The sequence below is a fragment of the Pogona vitticeps genome, chromosome 4 (assembly GCF_051106095.1).
Source record: "Pogona vitticeps strain Pit_001003342236 chromosome 4, PviZW2.1, whole genome shotgun sequence".
NCBI lineage: Eukaryota > Metazoa > Chordata > Lepidosauria > Squamata > Agamidae > Pogona > Pogona vitticeps.
The window spans coordinates 118,227,114-118,246,877 of record NC_135786.1 but is presented as its reverse complement, the minus strand read 5'-3'; the positions used below and the strand labels follow the sequence as shown (position 1 = coordinate 118,246,877).

The window sequence follows — 19,764 nt, the reverse complement described above, 5'->3', positions numbered from 1 at the left end:
GAGTCTGGCCGCAGCATTCTGCACCACCTGAAGTTTCCGCATCAGCCTCAAAGGCAGCCCCACGTAGAGCGCGTTACAGTGGTCTAATCTTGAGATTACGAGCGCATGCACCAAGGTAGTGAGTGCCCCCGTGTCGAGATAGGGCAATCCACCAAAGATGGAAAAAGGCGGTATGGACTACCGACACCACCTGTGTTTCCATGGTGAGCGTCGGGTCCAGATGTATGCCCAAACTGCGGACCCCACTCTTCGTGGCCAGGGTCACCCCCCCAAATGTGAGAGAGTCCCCCAAGTTGCTAACCACGGGGCCACCCACCCTCAGAACTTCCGTCTTGTCTGGGTTCAGCCTCAGCCCATTCTCCTGCATCCATCCCAGTACGGTCTCCAGGCAGCGCTGAAGGGACAGGACGGCATCACCTGCATCAGGTGAAAAGGAGATGTAGAGCTGGGTGTCATCAGCATATTGGTGACACGAAGCCCCACATCCCCGGATGACCCCACCCAGCGGCCTCATATAGATGTTAAACAGCATTGGGGAGATAATCGATCCCTGTGGAACCCCACAATTGAGACTCCACGGGGCCGAGACACTCTCCCCAAGCTGGACTCTCTGGGGACGGTCCAAGAAGGAACGGAGCCAGGCAAGAGCCGAGCCACCAATTCCCAATTCGGAGAGCCTCCCCAGGAGGATACCGTGGTCGACGGTATCAAAGGCCGCTGCGATGTCGAGGAGGACCAACAGAGACACTTTTCCCATGTCGGCCTCCCTCAACAGGTCATCATACAGGGTGACCAATGTCGTTTCTGTACCGTGGCGCGGCCTGAAACCCGACTGGAATGGATCCAAGGCATCTGTTTCATCTAAGTATGCCTGAAGCTGGTCGGCCACCACCCTCTCCACCACTTTGCTCATGAAAGAAACATTGGTGACAGGCCTATAATTGCCAATTTCATCTGCCGCCAAACTAGGTTTCTTTCTTATGGGCCTAATGAGTGTCTCCTTGAGGGCAGAGGGAAACATGCCCTCAAGGAAAGACCCATTTATTATTGCAGTGGCCCATTCAGTTGTTATCAGCCTGGCTGCTTTGATTAGCCAAGCTGGGCAAGGGTCCAAGGAGGAGGAGGTGGCACGACAGCGGTCAAGCACCTTGGCCACAGTATCAGGAATGACAGGCTGAAAGGAGTCAAAGGTCACCGGGCAAGACGGAGCGCTGGACATCTCTGCTCGACTCACTGTATTCAAAAACGGAGAGAGGTCCCAGCGGATGGCCTCCACTTTAGCGTTAAAAAAGGCTGCAAAGTGGTCAGGCGAAAAACTAGGGGGAGGTCTATCACCCGAACCAGTTCCGGATAGGTCGCACACTATACGGAACAGCTCCGCCTGCTGATTTGATGCTTCGCTTATCTGGTTAGCGACGAATGATTGACATGCAGCCTTTACCTTAGTCAGGTAAAGGTTAATTGCGACCCTGACAGCTATCCAATTAAAATCCGTTGGGTTCTTCCTCCACCTACGCTCTAGCCTTCTCCTATATCGCTTCATCGCTCGAAGCTCCTGGTTGAACCAGGGCGCCGGGCGAGTTCGGCGGTGGAGAGGGCGCTTAGGCGCGATCATGTCTACGGCCCTGGTGGCAGCAGTGGACCAGCTGTCAACCACAGCCTCGACAGGGGCGCTGGCCAGGTCAGTTGTAACACCTCTCATGGCATCCTGGAATCCGGCCTTCGAGGGCGGACCATAGAAATAGGTCCCTGCTCCCTGCGAGGGGGAAGTGCCATTGAGAGGTTACATTTTATTAGGTGGTGATCTGACCATGACAAGGGGACCGACACGAGGTCAGTCACCATCAGATCACGCTCGTTCCATGTAGTGGTAAAGACCAGGTGTAACGTATGGCCACCCACGTGGGTGGGGCCGATAACATGCTGGGACATGTTCAAGGAAGCCATGGTTTCCAAGAACTCAAGAGCTGGCCCAGTGGTCTCTGCCCCCGCGTGCACGTTGAAGTCACCCAAGACCAAAAGCCTCGGGGACCCCAACAATGCTGTGGAGACAAAGTCGGCCAGCTCCGGTAGGGAAATGGCTGGGTCACGGGGAGCGCGGTAACCCAGCAAAATCCCAATACCATCCCTGGCCCCAATCAACACATGGAGTGCCTCTAGGCCTGGCTTTACCACCGAGGAGCACCTAGTAACCTCTAAGATGGATTTGTAAACAATGACTACTCCCCCTCCCCGCCCCTCCAGTCTACCCTGGTGCTGGACAGCATAACCGGGCGGGCAGATGAGAGCCAGGGGAGGGGCACCCTCCCCACTAATCCACGTCTCAGTTATGCATGCCAGGTCTGCATCCTCCTCCAGAATAAGATCATGGATCAACGGGTTTATTGGATACCCCAGTTGATCTGGCATTCAACAGCACCAGATTTAGAGCGGAGTGCTGACTGAGCTGGCTACCTCAATACTGAGGGTTGGTCACAGTCTCAGAACAATGAACAGCAGCCAAACATCTGTTCACCGTTCTGACACGGGTAGGGACTGTGCCAACGCCATATCTCCCTCTACCCGTAATCACCGGAATGTTCCTGGGCCCCTCGCCAGGCGGACAAGCCTTCCACTCCATTTCCAAGGTGGGGGAGAGGGAAAGAGGGAAAGAGAGAGGGAAAAAGGCAAAAAGAAAGAGAAAAAAAGAAAGAAAGAAAGAAAAAAAATAAAAAGACAAAACCCTAAATTAATAGAACACACAAACTTAAGCACAAAATTGCAAAATTGCAAATACAATATTATTAAAAGAAAAACAATCCCAAATTATAAGACCCTAGTGTATAAAATTAGATAATTTAACAATCCATGTGCTTAAATCCCACATATAGTCCTTGTCTTTCCTCCTCCTCCTCCTCCTCCTCCTCCACGTAACCTTATCCTTTCAGATATTACAAGTTCCGATGTTATTTTTCCTGTTGTTAAAGTAGATGTTAATGGTGTTGGTAACAAAGGTACTGGAGGGCAGGTGTTATTCGTGGAGCAAGCCGCAAAGATCTAAAGCATCAGCATAAAGGGAAGCGGAATCCAGGGTATAGATGGTTCAGTCCCAGGCCTTTCCCACCCCCAGGGAAGAGGCAAGGCGACTCTGTAATTAGTCCAAAGGCAGGAGGCTGAGCAAACCAGTCTTAAGGAAGGTCCCGTCCCTTGGAGATCTAACATGGCGACCAGCCAGCCAGGGACCAGAACAAACAGCTCTCGCTCCCTTGCACACACACAAAGCTTCACCCCACAGTCGTATGCATTCCCATAGGCATCCTTCAGTCTCAAGAGACCATGGTAACATGCTCTGAATCGAGGAGTGTCTTCTCCAGAGCATGAAGCCCGGGTAAGGTAATATGGAGGATAGGCTGTTACCCAAGCAGCAGATCCCCCCTCTCCACATTGCTGAAATGATCCAATGGAAAGGCAAGAGCCAATACAACTGGTTCCAGCAATGTCGCAGGAGTTGGCAGAACGACACATGCTGCCTTCGGGACTCCAGCTCCGGATTTTGCCTCGAGGTTAACTCCTGAAGCCTTTTCCATGAATGGATATAGCCACAAGGCAGTGGAGGTTTGAAATCGGAGTTTTCCTTCTCCTAGATGGGCTGCCTTCCATGGCTGACGAGCCCCACCTACCCAGCCTGTTCTTTAATAGTGCAAAAGTATGATCTGATCCTTAAAACTTTCCTGACTCCCCGGCTTATGCAAATCTAATTGGCCTTCCTATTTACCATATTAAGGCCAGATACAAAATTTGAGCCCAGCTTCCTAGGGAAAAGGGTCCTGGGTCCTGGGAAACGCTCTTATAAAGCAGGAAGTCCCACCCCTAGGCCCCACCCCCAGGCCATGTGCTCAGGAGACAAAAGGAAATCCCAGGAAAAAAAAACTCAGCATGGCATCCATGCAAACAGACCTGGCCTTCGCCCTCAGCCCAGCTTCCTAGGGAAAAGGGTCCTGGGTCCTGGGAAACGCTCTTATAAAGCAGGAAGTCCCACCCCTAGGCCCCACCCCCAGGCCATGTGCTCAGGAGACAAAAGGAAATCCCAGGAAAAAAAAACTCAGCATGGCATCCATGCAAACAGACCTGGCCTTCGCCCTCAGCCCAGCTTCCTAGGGAAAAGGGTCCTGGGTCCTGGGAAACGCTCTTATAAAGCAGGAAGTCCCACCCCTAGGCCCCAGGCCATGTGCTCAGGAGACAAAAGGAAATCCCAGGAAAAAAAAAAACTCAGCATGGCATCCATGCAAACAGACCTGGCCTTCGCCCTCAGCCCAGCTTCCTAGGGAAAAGGGTCCTGGGTCCTTTTCCCTAGGAAGCATTAAGTTGCAGGAAAATTATTTTCCTGCATTAAGTTGCAGGAAAATAAAAGTTCTTTGCCACAGCCATTCACAAGCAGACCGGCAACCTCTGCTGCAAACTTCGATCTTAAACATACTGACTGGGCTAGCTTTGGCGGGGAGGGAAGCTAATCACCAACCTCCAGGTCCTTTCCTCCAGCGGACTCCTCCACACGGCTGGGTCCTAGGGGGCAGGGGGTGCAAGCGTCCAACCTCTATGTCCTTTCTCCAACGGTCTCCGATGGTCTCCTCCAGAGTCAAGTTGAGACCCGCTGAGTCACCGGGTGGATTTCCGCCCCTCCGATGCCCCGGGCACACACCAGCCTCCTCTAAGCAAACCAAGCAGGGCTTCCAGCTTCCGAGCTCCCGGACTCCCAAAAAAGAGCCAGCCGCGACTCCGCGGTTCCGCGTTTTGAGCGCGCAGCGGCTTCGCTACCAGGTCCCGCTCGGCACTGGCTAGCCCCACGCAGCGCTTCGGTTCTCCTCCAGCAATCCAGGTACGGGGGAAATGGAAAAGGAAAAGGAGGAGAGAGGAGGGAAGACGAGAGAAAAGAAAAGGGGGAAAAAGAAAGAAAGAAGGGGAAAAGCAGCAAGAGGCGAACCGGGGCGGCGGAGAAAATGCTAGCTGCGCGGCACCGGCGCCATCTTGCCCTGCATCAACTAGAGAGCCCCTGAACCATCGTAGTGAGCACAAGGGATTCCACAGGGCAGGGAGGGAGGGATGGAAAAGTCTTGTTGCATATGTCTAAACCAAGCTGTTGGATGCATTTTACCAGGAAAAAAAAATCTGATTCATGTCATTCTCAGCTGAGATTTGTTTGGTTCATTTAGCTCTTTATTTGTGTTTGAATAACATTAGATTCCACATTGTATTTGGATGACAAAGAAAATTCAGTTCCTGTTATTAAAAATACCTTCAGGATTACTTTTACAGTAGAAGCAAGATTTTTTAAAGGCGATCTATTTCTGCTTCAGCAAAGATAGCCTCATTCTTGAGCAGTCTAAGACTGTAGTCTCAGTGGGGATAATGTAAATTTCATTAAAGCATAAACAGTATTTCTCAACTTGGAAATCTAAAGTATGTAGAGTTACATCAGTTACTTTGACCCTATCTATGAATTGTCTGTCTTTTGTCTCTTGCAATGGATCCATTGCTTAATTATATAAATGTGAGCAGAAATAAAAAAATAATGCCTTCTCCAAAATTATTAACTGTTAACAAACTGACTTTAACTTCTTCAACTCATAAACCTCTGATTTTAATCAAATTAATTCTTAAAATAGTAGAACTATTAAGAATTGTTTCCATTTTCCTCTGATAGATGTCTCCTCTCTGTCTTGCCAGCATCTGATAGCTGGAGCAAAATAAAGCAGGACTCATGAACTAAGAACAAAACCTGGCTTGTAATTCTTGCTTGTAAAAGGAGAGAGCCTCATGGCGCAGTGGTTAAACTGCTGTACTGCAGCCAAAACTGTGCTCACAACCTGGGGTTCAATCCCACGTAGCGGCTCAAGGTTGACTCAGCCTTCTATCCTTCCAAGGTCGGTAAAATGAGTACCCAGCTCGCTGGGGAGTGGGGCAATGTGTAGCCTGCATAATTAACTTGTAAACTGACCAGAGAGTGCTTGAAGCACTATGGGGCGGTATATAAGCAGCATACTTTGCTTTGCTTTTTTACACAAGGATTCTAATCTCAGATTCTATGTCCAGTTTTCAGTTTCTGATTAGTTTAATGGTTAAGCTAATGGGAAGACATGAACATGCAGATCCTTCATGATAAACCAAGATTCTCTGGGAGCATGGGCATATTTGTTCTGTGTGAAAGTATATTACTTTTTCCTCATTTGGATTCTCAGCATCTGAGTCTCTGCCATTGGTAAAAGGTATGGACCAGGTTTTCATAAATTGTATCCTCTATTTTGTGCTATATTCATAGGTGAGAAGACACATGGGCAGGCAATGTATCTTGTGAAGAGAGTACATTTTTGTAGTATTAGGTGGTAACTTGCTTGTAAATAACACCTTTTAAAACTTTGCTTGATATGCTTTGTTCAAGGGCCAGATAACACTGATGGACATACCTGTATTTAAAGCCATTCAACCAGAAGTAAGTATTTTTAAATAAAATCTTTTGACTTTGTAAAATTGAGACAGATTTTTCTTTATATTTGCTTACACTTATATTTGAAACCTAAATTATGTAGATTATACATACATAATTTGTTTTTCATCCTCCATAAATTTTAAATAGATGGTTTAAGAACTTCAATGTCATGCATCATGAATTAATTTTACTGATAAATTAACTTGATAAGTAGGTACAAACTGGTAATGATGCAATGATGTGTTCTTTAGCCATTGAAATATTCTCATTGCATCTGGTATGAATGTGAATTCTGGAAAGGAGAAAACTATAAATCTGTTTTTATATGTCTCCTTTGTAGGCTTGAATGCAGAAAAATGTTTTCATGAATATCACAGATTCTATGATAACATAACAAAATATAAAACTATAGGTACAATGTCATTGTAGTCACTAGGTAGAAATAGTTTGTCATTGTTCCCTTGTCCTCTATGTATGCCAAAATTTATTAGAATAGGTTTTTATTTTAAGAGGATACTTGAATATGTATCTATGATGAGTTGAGACAGGTGGCGGCAGCTTTGCCTACTGGCAGAACCACCTCCAGGAAAAATTATGAAACTGCTATTATAGGCTTACAGAAGGGTTGCATTTTCTGACAGAATTGCAAGGGTGCCAATATTTTAGGCCATGATGGTATATAAACCTCAACATTGTAAACAATCTGACTGTTGAGGCGTTTTGAAGCCATACTGCCAATATCAAAGAAAGATACAACAAAGAAAGAAAAGTGGAAAGCAATAATCTCTCTGTACTCTCAATCCCCCCCCCCCCCCCGCATGCTTGGAATGAAACTACAGATATTTGCCTGTTTTAAGATTTAATGAATCAAAATAACAGACACTCAGGATGTAAATATTGAGTACACTGGACAAAATCCTGTTGCTTATTGTAGTAAGTAACACTAGAGTAGGCCCACTGAATCAATGAGGTTTTAGTGAGTCAGCTCCTCCAAAAGTTCAGTTGATACAAAAATGCCTACTCTTAACAGCATCTTACTTAGGCCATCTGATGAGAAGAGAAGACTCCCTGGAAAAGACCCTGATGTTGGGAAAGTGTGAAGGCAAGAGGAGAAGGGGACGACAGAGGACGAGATGGTTGGATAGTGTCACCAAAGCTACCAACATGAATTTGACAAAACTCCGGGAGGCAGTGGAAGACAGGAGGGCCTGACATGCTCTGGTCCATGGGGTCATGAAGAGTCAGACACGACTTAATGACTAAATAACAACAACAATAACTTAGCATAATAAATTCCACTTAGGATAACCCCACTCAAATCAGTTGAACATATGGAAGAAATGACTAAATTACTCTTGATTCAGTGGGCCTGTTCTATGCTAAGCAACAGGATTTTGACCACAGTTTTTACGTCAAAATATAGAAATCATCATGCCATTCCATATTTGTGCTGAAATCTACCCCCTCCACCCCCCCCAAGAGAAACCAATATATGGATTAGCTTTATCCCAAGGTTTGTGTTAAGCTGAAATGTGTTTAAGTACATTGAATTTTCTATTTCTCTCTGTTCAGAAAGTCAGCATTTGTCTACCTTAAGTAGAAGTCGTCTTTGGAAGCAGGAGCTGAGAGAATATTACTTCTAGGCATTAATGTGCTGGCCTGCTATGGCGCCATGTGGCTACTCAGGGCAATGCCTTTTATCTGAAAATGCTAACTCATTTTTTGGACGTGCTAAAAATAATAAAGGATGTGGTGGCACTGTGGGTTAAACCACAGAAGCCTCTGTGCTGCAAGGTCAGAAGACCTGCAGTCATAAGATTGAATCCACATGACGGAGTGCACTCCCATCGCTTGTCCCAGCACCTGCCAACCTAGCAGTTCGAAAGCATGTAAAAATGTGAATAGAGAAATAGGTACCACCTTGGTGGGAGGGTAACGCCGTTCCATGTCTAGTCGTGCTGGCCATGCGACCACAGAAACTGTCTTGGGACAAACGCTGGCTCTACAGTTTGGAAAGGGGGATGAGCACTGCACCCTAGAGTCAGACACGACTGGACTAAATGTCAAGGGGAACCTTTACCTAAAAATAATATAAATTGAATTGAATTAACTTGATTTTTAAATGACTTTCATATTCAATCTGATGCAACATTCCCTCTAATTTTCAACTGTGTCCCATGCATGCACAATTTTGCTCCTACATGTGTGCAATCCCTCCCCCGCTCAGGGTTCTGTCACAACTGGGACCAGAAGGGCTGAAAACTATCACTGTCAGTGTGTGGAGGAGGAGGAAGGCTATGCGCACCTTAGAGGGAACTTTGGTCCCATGTAGGCTTGCCAGATACATCTGTACCAAAAGGAGGACATAGAAAGCCAAAAAGGACAAAGGAGGACATATTGGGGGGCCCCTCTGTGTGTGGGGTGGGGGGCATGTCGCTTTTGGAATTAGGTATTGGGGATAATAGCTCTTTGGTCATGGGGCAATACCATAAGCATTCAGCCTACTCAGTCTTGAAAGGTCAGGACTGGGAAAGTTACATTCTTGGACTATAAAACTCAGAATCCACTGGCCACTGTGTTTTCTTGTTTTAAAAATGTTTAAAAACTTAAAAACAAAACAAAACAAATTTACATATACACTTACTGGGCTCCCAGGACCAATGGAGACAGTCTTTTCCTTCCTTTAATGGAGACCCATCCCCCTTGTTTTATTTATTGATTTTTTATTTTAATAAAAGCAAAATAAAGTGAAATTAAAAGTTTAGAAAGTTGTGTAACAGATTTGAAACACTTTATAAAAACCAGGAAAAAAAACAGAATCCGTGGATTTCTCTCAGCTTGAGATATGCAAAGGGTGGAGAAAATGAATTTGCAGGCACACACACACACACACACGCAAAACCATTTTCTCCACCCTTTGCAATTTCTCAAGCTGAGAGAAATCCGCTTGTGTGTGTATGTGTGTGTTCCAGCTCCCACAAGCATGGGGATAACTCTACATATGCTCCTGGACCTGGAAACGCACTCTGCACATGCCCCAGGGTTGGGGGGTCAGGGCAGAAGGGGGGATAAAAGTGCTTCCTCTTCCCCGGCTTTAGGAGGAAGGAGGGACTGGCCCGGCCCCTATTTCCCTGGCTCTGAACCGCCACCTCCCCAAACCCCAGACCGGCCTCCCCTCTGGCAGACAAACAGGTGCACTCACTTCACTCCACACCTCTCCTGTCCGTTTCCATCCATCCATCCATCTCTCTCGCACCTTCCTGCCTTATTCACCTCTGGGCTGAAGCAGCCATCCACAAGCCAGGGATTGATTGCCTGTGGCTGTTCTACAGCCCTAACTAATCAAGCCACCTTATATCCGATCTCTGAAAGAACCGGAGGATTTACAAGTGCCGCAACCAAGGAAGTAACAGGGAGAGGTTCGGCTGCAGGGGGTGGGGGAGGGGTGGGGTGGAAATACAAAAGCTGGGCATTTTAAAGTTTTTTAGTTTTGCCTGCCGGACGGAGGACATGATCCTGAAAAGTCCGACATGTCCTCCTTTTGCTGGACGTCTGGCAACCCTAGTCTCATGAGAATAAAATACACGTGGGCTAATTAAATTTGGGAGATACCCAGTTTGATAAAACATGTTCTTGCATGAATAAGTATTGTGTTTAATCATGAAATCTTAACAATTTAGCCAATATCCTTAAAAGATGGCTTTCAATTGATGTGAAAGAAGCAGTTGCTTAACCTAAGAAACCCTGTCAGACTGTTACTTATTTATTATCTCTGAATAAGTCCTTTATCTTATATCTGAGATTTACAGTGTTTGTGACATCTTGAATTGTGTGTGTACTTTTTAAACACAGAAATCCTCCAATGAACTGTTTCTAAAAAGAGTTTATTATAACAACTAACACTTTACCTCAGTGTAGTAAATATTGCTTTTATGCTAATTTTAAGATCCAAGTAAATAGAAAATGTAGTACCAAAATTGTTTATAAAATTTTAAGTGGTCTTTTAAATTAAATTAATAATGTATTAATAACCCAATTAATAAACCATAACCTTACACACACAGAGACATACCAATACATATACAGTGGTGCCTCGCTTAACGAGCGCCCCGCTGAGCGATTAAATCGCTTAACGAGGGGCTCTGGGCCATCGCTGGAGCATTCGCTCAGCGATGGCCCCTATGGTGTTTTTTCGCTTTGTGATATTTGCTAAGCGATTCGCTTAGCGAATATCGCATAACGAAGCGGGGGAGAACAGCTGATCGGCGGTTCCAAAATGGCTGCCGGAAGGTGTGGTAAAAGCGTTCCTTAGAACTGCCTTTACACGAGACAGAGAGGGATTCAGAATGATTAGTCCCTAATGCCAGCAAAACCGGGTCCGGTAATTTTGCTCTAGGCGACTTCACACTCCTTCACCCAAGTCTGTCTCGATTTTAAATAAACAATCTGGAAGGTCTGCTCTTCCTCTTTTTACTTTAGGACCCTCTTTTGGTAATATGGTAATGTGGCCAAATCAAAATAATCTTAGTCAAAAATATCCAATTTACTACTGTAGCATGGTCTAAACAAGGAGACAGCTTACAGACAATTTGTCTTTTTATATTTTATTACCAAAGATAACATTTCAACAAGCTTAGTTTAACGTCATTTAGTATTTCCAAAATAACCCCCAGCCTTAGCCACCAGTTATTTCCTCTATAAAATGAAAACAATAAAATGTCTAACTAGATCTTAAATAAGCATTCTTACGCAATCCTTTTGATTAAAGTTCTGTCGGCTGCATTTCTCTCGGTATGTCATCTCTTCTCCGTCCTTCTCCTTCTCCTGTTCGCCCATCTTCCTTAAATTAAGAAGTTATGTCCTTGTCCATCGGAGCTGAGATAAGATAAGGGTCAGCTTGCTCTTCTTAACTCTTTTTTTTCTTTATCTGGAGAAGAACTGACCTTGTACATTTTCTCTCTAATTAGCACCTGGGCATAAGCAAATTTCTAGCTTTTCGTTGCAGCTCTGAACTAAATCCTATGAAATACACTTCTATTCTATTTTCATAATCAAATTCATGACACGCCCCCCCTTAAAGATACGAAATACAGAACTATTAGAGTTCTTATTTTTATACTTACTTAACATTTGATTATGAAAGGTTAACAAGACTACATGTGAACTTAAATTTATCTTAACAAAGTATTAAATTCATGACAGTAATGCCTATCTCTATCAATATGCAGACAAATAAACAAGTTGATTAATAGTAACCAGTAACACATTTGTTCTTATAGCTAAATATCTCTATGAGTATACAGAAAAATAAGTTAGTTAATTTTAAACAGAAATTCAAGGTAACCATATTACATCAGCATACAATTTTTCAACGATCTGTTACATTATGTTCGATTTTTCTCCCCACATTGTTACAATCAGAATTGTTTGCAGATCTGTTTCTACACCTTTTTAAACTATTTACATGATACATAACTGGTTTCTTGGATGAATTTAACATTTTCACAAGATAATTCACATTTCCCACTTTTTGTACAATTTCCCCTGGACCTTCCCAGACTACTTTCAATTTTGAAGGTCTGAGCGGGTTTAGTACAAGTACCATATCACCCACTTCAAACTCTCGGTGACGGGCCTTCTTGTCATGATAGTATTTTTGTTTTGTACAATCAGTCTGTTTCCCTGTTCTTTGACAGTAATTACAGGTACTAACGTAGTCCCTGACGGTTTTAGAAATTCCGGGCCAATAAAAATGTTGTGAAATCCGGTTTAACGTTTTTTGGATTCCCAGATGTCCGCTACTTGGATTATTGTGGGCCATTTGTAGAATGTTTTCCCTGTACTCTCTTGGAATGACTAGTTGTTGTACTGGTTCCGCCTGTTCGTTCGACTTTGGGAAATATTCCCGGTATAACAATCCATTTTCCCCCCACAAAAAGGATACTTTTTGTTGTACCGGTTGTCTGGCGTAATCGTCGGCTTGTGACCTCAAAGAAGCCAAAGTAGGGTCTTCCATCTGTTTCTGTTTGAATACTTCGGATCCCATTGTTATAGGTAGATCCTCTGGTTCCGTTTTTGTTTTGGTTGTACTATCTAGTTCGTCCTCAAGGTGCTGCTGCAGCTGTGCTAATTGTCCCTCTGAGTCATCCTCCGAATCTTCTTCAGTTGGTACATGTTGCATTGTTTTACTTTGAGACCTTGTTACAGCTTGTATTGACGTGGATTTTTCAGTATGTTGGTGATTAAGAAACGCCAAGTCGTTGCCTATCAAGAAATCGGGTTTACCTTCATGCACTAATAGATATTTTGCGCCTTTCCAATTTTTGTAGCTAATTTGCACGTAGATTAATGGTACGAATCTCTCTATTACTTCTCCGGATCCATAAGTTTTTACTGGACATCTCAGGTTATTTAAGATTAGTTCCGAATCTACAAACTGTTTGTTGATTGATGAGATATCTGCAGCGGTATCCCTAGAGGCGTTTATGGTTAAATCTCCTGTAGAAAAATGTAGGGTTACCGGTTCCGAAAAACTTTTCAGTGACCAATATAACTGTTCTTCCGGTAGGATGCCACTGGGATCTATAACTGAAAATTTCTCCCCTGAGGATGGCTGTTGGTTTACTGTTGTAGAGACTTGAGCTACTCGTAATCCCATTATCCTTGGCACAATTCTTGGCTCCGTTGCTTGCATTTCACTGGTTTCAGAAAAAATTGGATTGACTCCTCCTTGTCTCTGGGGTAGCACATTACATAGTTGATTAATTACATGTGGTTCTGTTGGTTGTTCTGGTATTTCTAGTGGTGTTGCACTGAGATAGTTGACCTTCGGGGTTGTTGATTTGTATTTCCGTTGAGCCGGTATGGGCGCTTTCTCGAATCTCCTTGGTGCTGGTAAGGGTGTCTGCTGAAATCTCCGTGGGGCAGGTAACGGGGTTTTGCCAACTGGCTTCTCCTCTTGACTAGTTGATTCCGCCAGTCGTGGACAATCCCTTTTTAAATGGGCTCCTCCGCATTGAAAGCAAGTCAAGGGTGACCTAGTCTGGCTAGGGCCCATGCTTCTTCGCTCTCCAACAAAAGACTGTCTTGGTTCAGGAACCACTGTCTTCTTGGATTCGTATTGACTCTGCCTCCTAAGCACTTCTGGAATAGGCCTTCCTCTGGTAATAGGTTCACTCTTCTTGAAGGAAATTAATTCATCGGTTTTGAGCGCCAACGTTTGGAGGTCTGTGCAATTTTTCTCCAATAAGCTACTCTTTAACTCTGGTGGTACTAAATTTAGAAAATGTTCTATATACAGTAACATTCTTAAGTCCTTGAATGTATTGACCTTGGCAGCCTCTAACCAACGGTCGCCTAACACCTCTATTTGATCAGCAAGGGCAGAATAACTCATTTGAGGGGTCTTCCTCAATTTTCTAAATTGTTGCCTTAGCAGTTCTGGTGTAAAACCTTCTCTTTGGTAAACCAAAATTTTAAACTGTTCCCAAGTTAAATTTTGGCTGGAACTTCTTGCTAAAATGGTGGCTAACTCCCCGGAAACTTGTGATCGTAGAAGTTTTAAATATAATTGTGTTGGCACGTTCAGATCAGCACACGAAGATTCAAAAAGTGACAAAAATGAAAAAATGTCATCGCCCTCTTGGTAATATGGTAGGTTTCTCCTGTCAATGTTAGATATTGAGTCTCTGGCTTGTTGTTTCTCAGCAATTCCCTTCTCCAAAATCTGTAGTTTCATTTCGTGGTATCTTTTTGTTTGAAGTTCATTAGCTGTGTGTGCATTCACCCATTGTTTCTGGCAAGCTAATAAATCAGCCATCACTTCAGCTAACTTATTCTCTAGAGTTGACCGGTCTGCAGCATTGTCACTAATGTCAGCCTCTGCTCCAGCTGTTCCCCTCTGTGTGGTTATTTCTTCATTAGGAATTTTTTCTTGGGCAGGCAGGCCCTTTTGAACTGCTTCTACTATTTCTTCCTCCTCCTCTGGAAGTCCTGCTTCCCGTAATTTGGACCATGTGTCATCTGGATCATTTGCCAAAACTCTCAGGACAGCGTCTTCTCTTTGGTGAGTCAACAATCTGTCCGTTTGCAATCCACCTGGTAACTGGAAAGAAGCAGCTCTTTCAGCCCCAAATCGATCATCTGTGTGTTTTAAAATTCCTCTTCCTATGACTGACTTCTGGCCATCCACAAGAATCTTCTCTGTTAGCAGGTCCTGCTGAATAGGAACTTGTTCCACCCCAGTGTACTGCTGTGCCCTTCTTGGCATTACTTTAGGTTTAACTACTTCTGGATTTGCTTCCATTAACCTTTGGGCATCTTCTTCAGTAAATCTTGTGACAGCACTCCTCATATGAAATTCTTTGGGTATCTGTAGCGATCTACTAATAGTTGTTGATCTTGCTCCACTCTGCAGTAAGGAACTATGCTCCATTTCTGACAAAATCTCCTTATCCACTGATACTTCAGGCAGTGAAAACCGACTGCTAAAAGCCATTTTCCCTCCTTTTTTTTCTCTTCTCTCCCTGCAGCCTTGGCTAAAGCACGGGAGGAGCAATAAAACAATTAAACTGTCAGCTTTGACTGATCCTACTTTCCCTCCAGGAAATCCTTTTGGCTCTGGCTTGGGGTAGGAAATTTTCCTTTTTAAACTTTATTTAATTTTATTTAATTACTTTTAAATTACTTTTATTATCCTGGCTGCTCCTTATAGACTCCTGCTACACTCAAAACAATTTTGCCACTCTTCACCTGAGTGAAACGAGCTGGCACTTTTTAAACAGCACAATGCTTGTTCCTTAGAACTCTTAAGCTACTGGCAGAATCTCTCCTTGCATTACTTTAGCCTGAGCTTTCTGCATAGGAGTCTTCTCCAGTCACAATAATTTACAACCTTCCCTGCTTAGCTCTGAAGCTCACGCCAGAGAAGTTTCTCTTGTCCTTTATTTAGCAGTGTGTATCTGCTTGCTCACACATCTGCCTTCATAAAACAATTACCAGCGCTAATTCAGCCCTTGAGCAAAGCGCAATCCAAGCTGCAACTCTTTAAGCTGCCAGCATGGCATAAACACAGCACATGGATTTGTATCCAAACACAGCCACCATGGCTTGTAAATCAAATCCCATCTGCCACTATACTGTAAACACGGCACGTGAGACTCAGATCCCACCGCTGCCACCATGTGGTAAAAGCGTTCCTTAGAACTGCCTTTACACGAGACAGAGAGGGATTCAGAATGATTAGTCCCTAATGCCAGCAAAACCGGGTCCGGTAATTTTGCTCTAGGCGACTTCACACTCCTTCACCCAAGTCTGTCTCGATTTTAAATAAACAATCTGGAAGGTCTGCTCTTCCTCTTTTTACTTTAGGACCCTCTTTTGGTAATATGGTAATGTGGCCAAATCAAAATAATCTTAGTCAAAAATATCCAATTTACTACTGTAGCATGGTCTAAACAAGGAGACAGCTTACAGACAATTTGTCTTTTTATATTTTATTACCAAAGATAACATTTCAACAAGCTTAGTTTAACGTCATTTAGTATTTCCAAAATAACCCCCAGCCTTAGCCACCAGTTATTTCCTCTATAAAATGAAAACAATAAAATGTCTAACTAGATCTTAAATAAGCATTCTTACGCAATCCTTTTGATTAAAGTTCTGTCGGCTGCATTTCTCTCGGTATGTCATCTCTTCTCCGTCCTTCTCCTTCTCCTGTTCGCCCATCTTCCTTAAATTAAGAAGTTATGTCCTTGTCCATCGGAGCTGAGATAAGATAAGGGTCAGCTTGCTCTTCTTAACTCTTTTTTTTCTTTATCTGGAGAAGAACTGACCTTGTACATTTTCTCTCTAATTAGCACCTGGGCATAAGCAGATTTCTAGCTTTTCGTTGCAGCTCTGAACTAAATCCTATGAAATACACTTCTATTCTATTTTCATAATCAAATTGACAGAAGGTCCGTGCTGCATTTTCACGCCCTGCCCTCGCTTACCGAGGGCGCGAAAATGGCGGCGCTATGGAGGAAGATCGCTTAATGGTGAGTTTTAAAGCCATAGGAACGCATTGAACAAAGTTCAATGCGTTTCTGTGGCTTTTTTATTTCCGTTTAGCGATGTTTCGCTATAGCGAAGGTTAATCCGGAACGGATTAACCTCGCTATGCGAGGCACCACTGTACATATAATAAACCTAACCATATATTTTATTAGTATAAAATTGTTAAATTAAAATTATTGTTGAACTTTCGTCATACTTAAAAATTATGGGTTTAAGATGAATTTTAGCTAGTTAGCTGAAATAAATGTATGCTTAAAAATGCAATTTATCCCTCTTTCTCTCATGCACATGAACATTGTCTTACAGCTGGTTTGTTCATGAGCTACTCCCTACTGTGTGTCTTTTCTTATCTGTGTACATGAAATTGTCAGATAAAGGGTAAAGAAAGGGCAGGCAAAGCCACAGTTGGCAGTTTGTGTGGGATGGAAAAAGATAGCTCGGTCAAATTATAGAGTGAAGGAGAGCTCACTCCGTCGCATGGATTCGATCTTACGACTGCTGGTCTTCTGACCCTGCAGCACAGGCTTCTGCAGTTTAGCCCACAGCGCCACCACGTCCCACTTCTCTGTGATTAGTTCTACAATTAATGGATCATGTTTCCATCAATGAGTTTAAGAAATTGAATTAGCTGAGGGAGGCAAAACAAAATTGTGCCTCTTGCTCTTGTGCCCCACAAAGCAGGAAGATTTTTATTTTAATTTTTTTTAATGGCATAACTTATTAAAAACCTGAATTAAAATGTAGACAGAAAGAACATTTAGCACTCATATTTACAGCCAGCAAATCCAGTCTTACTATTTGCCAAAAACAGCTGATTGTTTTGAAGTATATGTAAATATTATGTTGGTATCATTGTTTCTCACTATTTTAAATCTAGGAGCTGTCAAGTTGTGGTTGGAATAAAAGGGAGAAATATAGTTCTGCACCAAATGCAGTTGCTTTTACAAGAAGATTCAACCATGTGAGTTTCCAGTCTACATGCCTTACACGTGTCTGCATTAAAGTATTTCATTTGGTTGTGTTTATTTTTAAAGGACATCTACTTTTGTTAAATTCAACAGAGAGCTTTCCAAATTTCCTACCTAGTCAGACACAAGAACTTTCCCCTCTATCCAGCTAAATTCGCATTTGGAAAACTGGCTAACTTTGGCCAAGTTGTGTGATGTTTAAATAGCTATTTTTATGTCAGATATCCAATTAAAGTCATACGGAAGATGCTCTTGATAGAAAAGTTCAAGATCTTTTCTGAAAGATTTTAAATCTGCCAGTTAGAACTACTTCCTTGCAGTCCCTAAATAATCCATTAAAGTGGCAAAGAGGAGGACCCTGGGAACTACAGACGAGTCAGCCTGACATCAATCCCAAGGAAAATTCTGGATCAGATTATAAAGTGGTCAGGTGGATTACACAGTTGGCTACAGAATCATACTCAGAGGGTGGTGTTTAATTTCTCCTTAAACTGGGAGGAAGTAACAAGTGGAGTACTCTAGGGCTAATGACCTGGATCAGGGTATACAGAGAATGCCAATCAAATTTGTGAATGACCCAGAATTGGGTGGAATAACTAACACTCTGCAAGACAGAAACAAAATTCAAAAATGATGTATGGGCTTGAGCACTGGGCTGAAAAGAACAGGAATACCATATTTTTTCCGTTTATAATATCCCCCACTTATAAGATGCCCCCCTCCATTTTTTCTAACCCCCAAATTAAGAAAACTTAGCTTTGAGGATTCCGTCTCTGGGCTCTGAATGGTCAGACTTTTTGAGTCCTGTTGCTTCAGCGCCTACAGGCTCCACCTCCAACAAGATGTGTTCCAACTGGTTTCTATAGCATCAACTGACATCAGTTCCATAAGGCTCATGATTGGAGGAAGCTAAGCCCCTTCATGGATTGCTGCCTTGTTGTGGCGAAGGGGCTTGAGTAACTCAGAGAAGCTATGGGCTATGCTGTGCAGGGCCACCCAAGACGGACAGGACATAGTGGAGAGTTCCGACTAAACGTAATCCACCTGGAGTAGGAAATGGCAATGCCACTCCAGTATCTTTGCCAAGAATGCCCCATGATCAGAAACAAAAGGCTAAAAGATATGACGCTGGAAGATGGGCCCCTCAGGTCGACAGGCGTCCAACATGCTACTGAGGAAGAGCGGAGGACAAGTACAAGTAGTTCCAGAGCTAATGAAGTGGTTGTGCCAAAGCCGAAAGGACGCTCAGCAGTGGACGTGCCTGGAAGTGAAAGGAAAGTCCAATGCTGCAAAGAAAAATACTGCATAGGATCCTGGAATGTAAGATCTATGAACTTTGGGAAGCTGGAGGTGGTCAAACAGGAGATGGCAAGAACACACATCGACATTCTGGGCATCAGTGAACTAAAATGGACAGGAATGGGCGAATTCAGCTCAGATGATTATCATATGTACTATTGTGCACAAGAATCATAGAAGGAATGGAGTAGCCTTCATAGTCAACAAAAGAGTGGGAAAAGCTGTAATGGGATACAATCTCAAAAATGATAGAATGATGTCAATACGAATCCAAGACAGACCTTTCAACATCACAATAATCCAAGTTTATGCACCAACCACCATTGCTGAGGAGACTGAAACTGAACAATTTTATGAAGATTTACAACACCTTCTAGAACTGACCCCAAAGAAAGATGTTCTTCTCATTCTAGGGGACTGGAATGCCAAAGTAGGGAGCCAAGAGATAAAAGGAACAACAGGGAAGTTTGGCCTTGGAGTTCAGAAAGAAGCAGGGCAAAGGCTAATAGAGTTTTGTCAAGAGAACAAGCTGGTCATCACAAACACTCTTTTCCAACAACACAAGAGGTGACTCTATACATGGAAATCACCAGATGGGCAATATTGAAATCAGACTGATTATATTCTCTGCAGCCAAAGATGCTCTATACAGTTAGCAAAAACAAGACCTGGAGCTGACTGCGGCTCTGATCATCAGCTTCTCATAGCAAAATTCAAGCTTAAACTGAAGAGAGTAGGAAAAACCACTGGGCTACTCAGGTATAATCTAAACCAAATCCCTTATGAATATACAGTGGAAGTAAAGAACAGATTTAAGGAACTCGATTTGGTGGACAGAGTGCCTGAAGAACTTTGGATAGAGGCTCATAACATTGTACAGGAGGCAGCAACAAAAACCATTCCAAAGAAAAGGAAATGCAAGAAAGCAAAGTGGCTGTCCAACGAGGCCTTAGAAATAGCAGAGAGGAGAAGGGAAAC

General features: G+C 43.5%; 1 protein-coding gene across 17 annotated transcripts in view; it reads left to right on the top strand.

Moving 5' to 3' along the window:
- The window catches only part of RALGPS2 (Ral GEF with PH domain and SH3 binding motif 2), a 368,517-nt gene that overhangs the window by 60,616 nt on the left and 288,137 nt on the right, over positions 1-19,764 (top strand). For 14 of the 17 annotated variants that reach the window (XM_078392372.1, XM_078392375.1, XM_078392380.1 and 11 more), the window contains 2 exons: positions 6,416-6,466; positions 17,397-17,480. In XM_078392372.1, the coding sequence (XP_078248498.1) occupies positions 6,416-6,466; positions 17,397-17,480 (135 nt within the window). Of the gene's footprint in view, positions 1-5,703; positions 5,901-6,415; positions 6,467-17,396; positions 17,481-19,764 lie in introns of those variants that run through there. The other 3 variants (XM_078392373.1, XM_078392378.1, XM_072999587.2) reach the window with 2 other exon arrangements.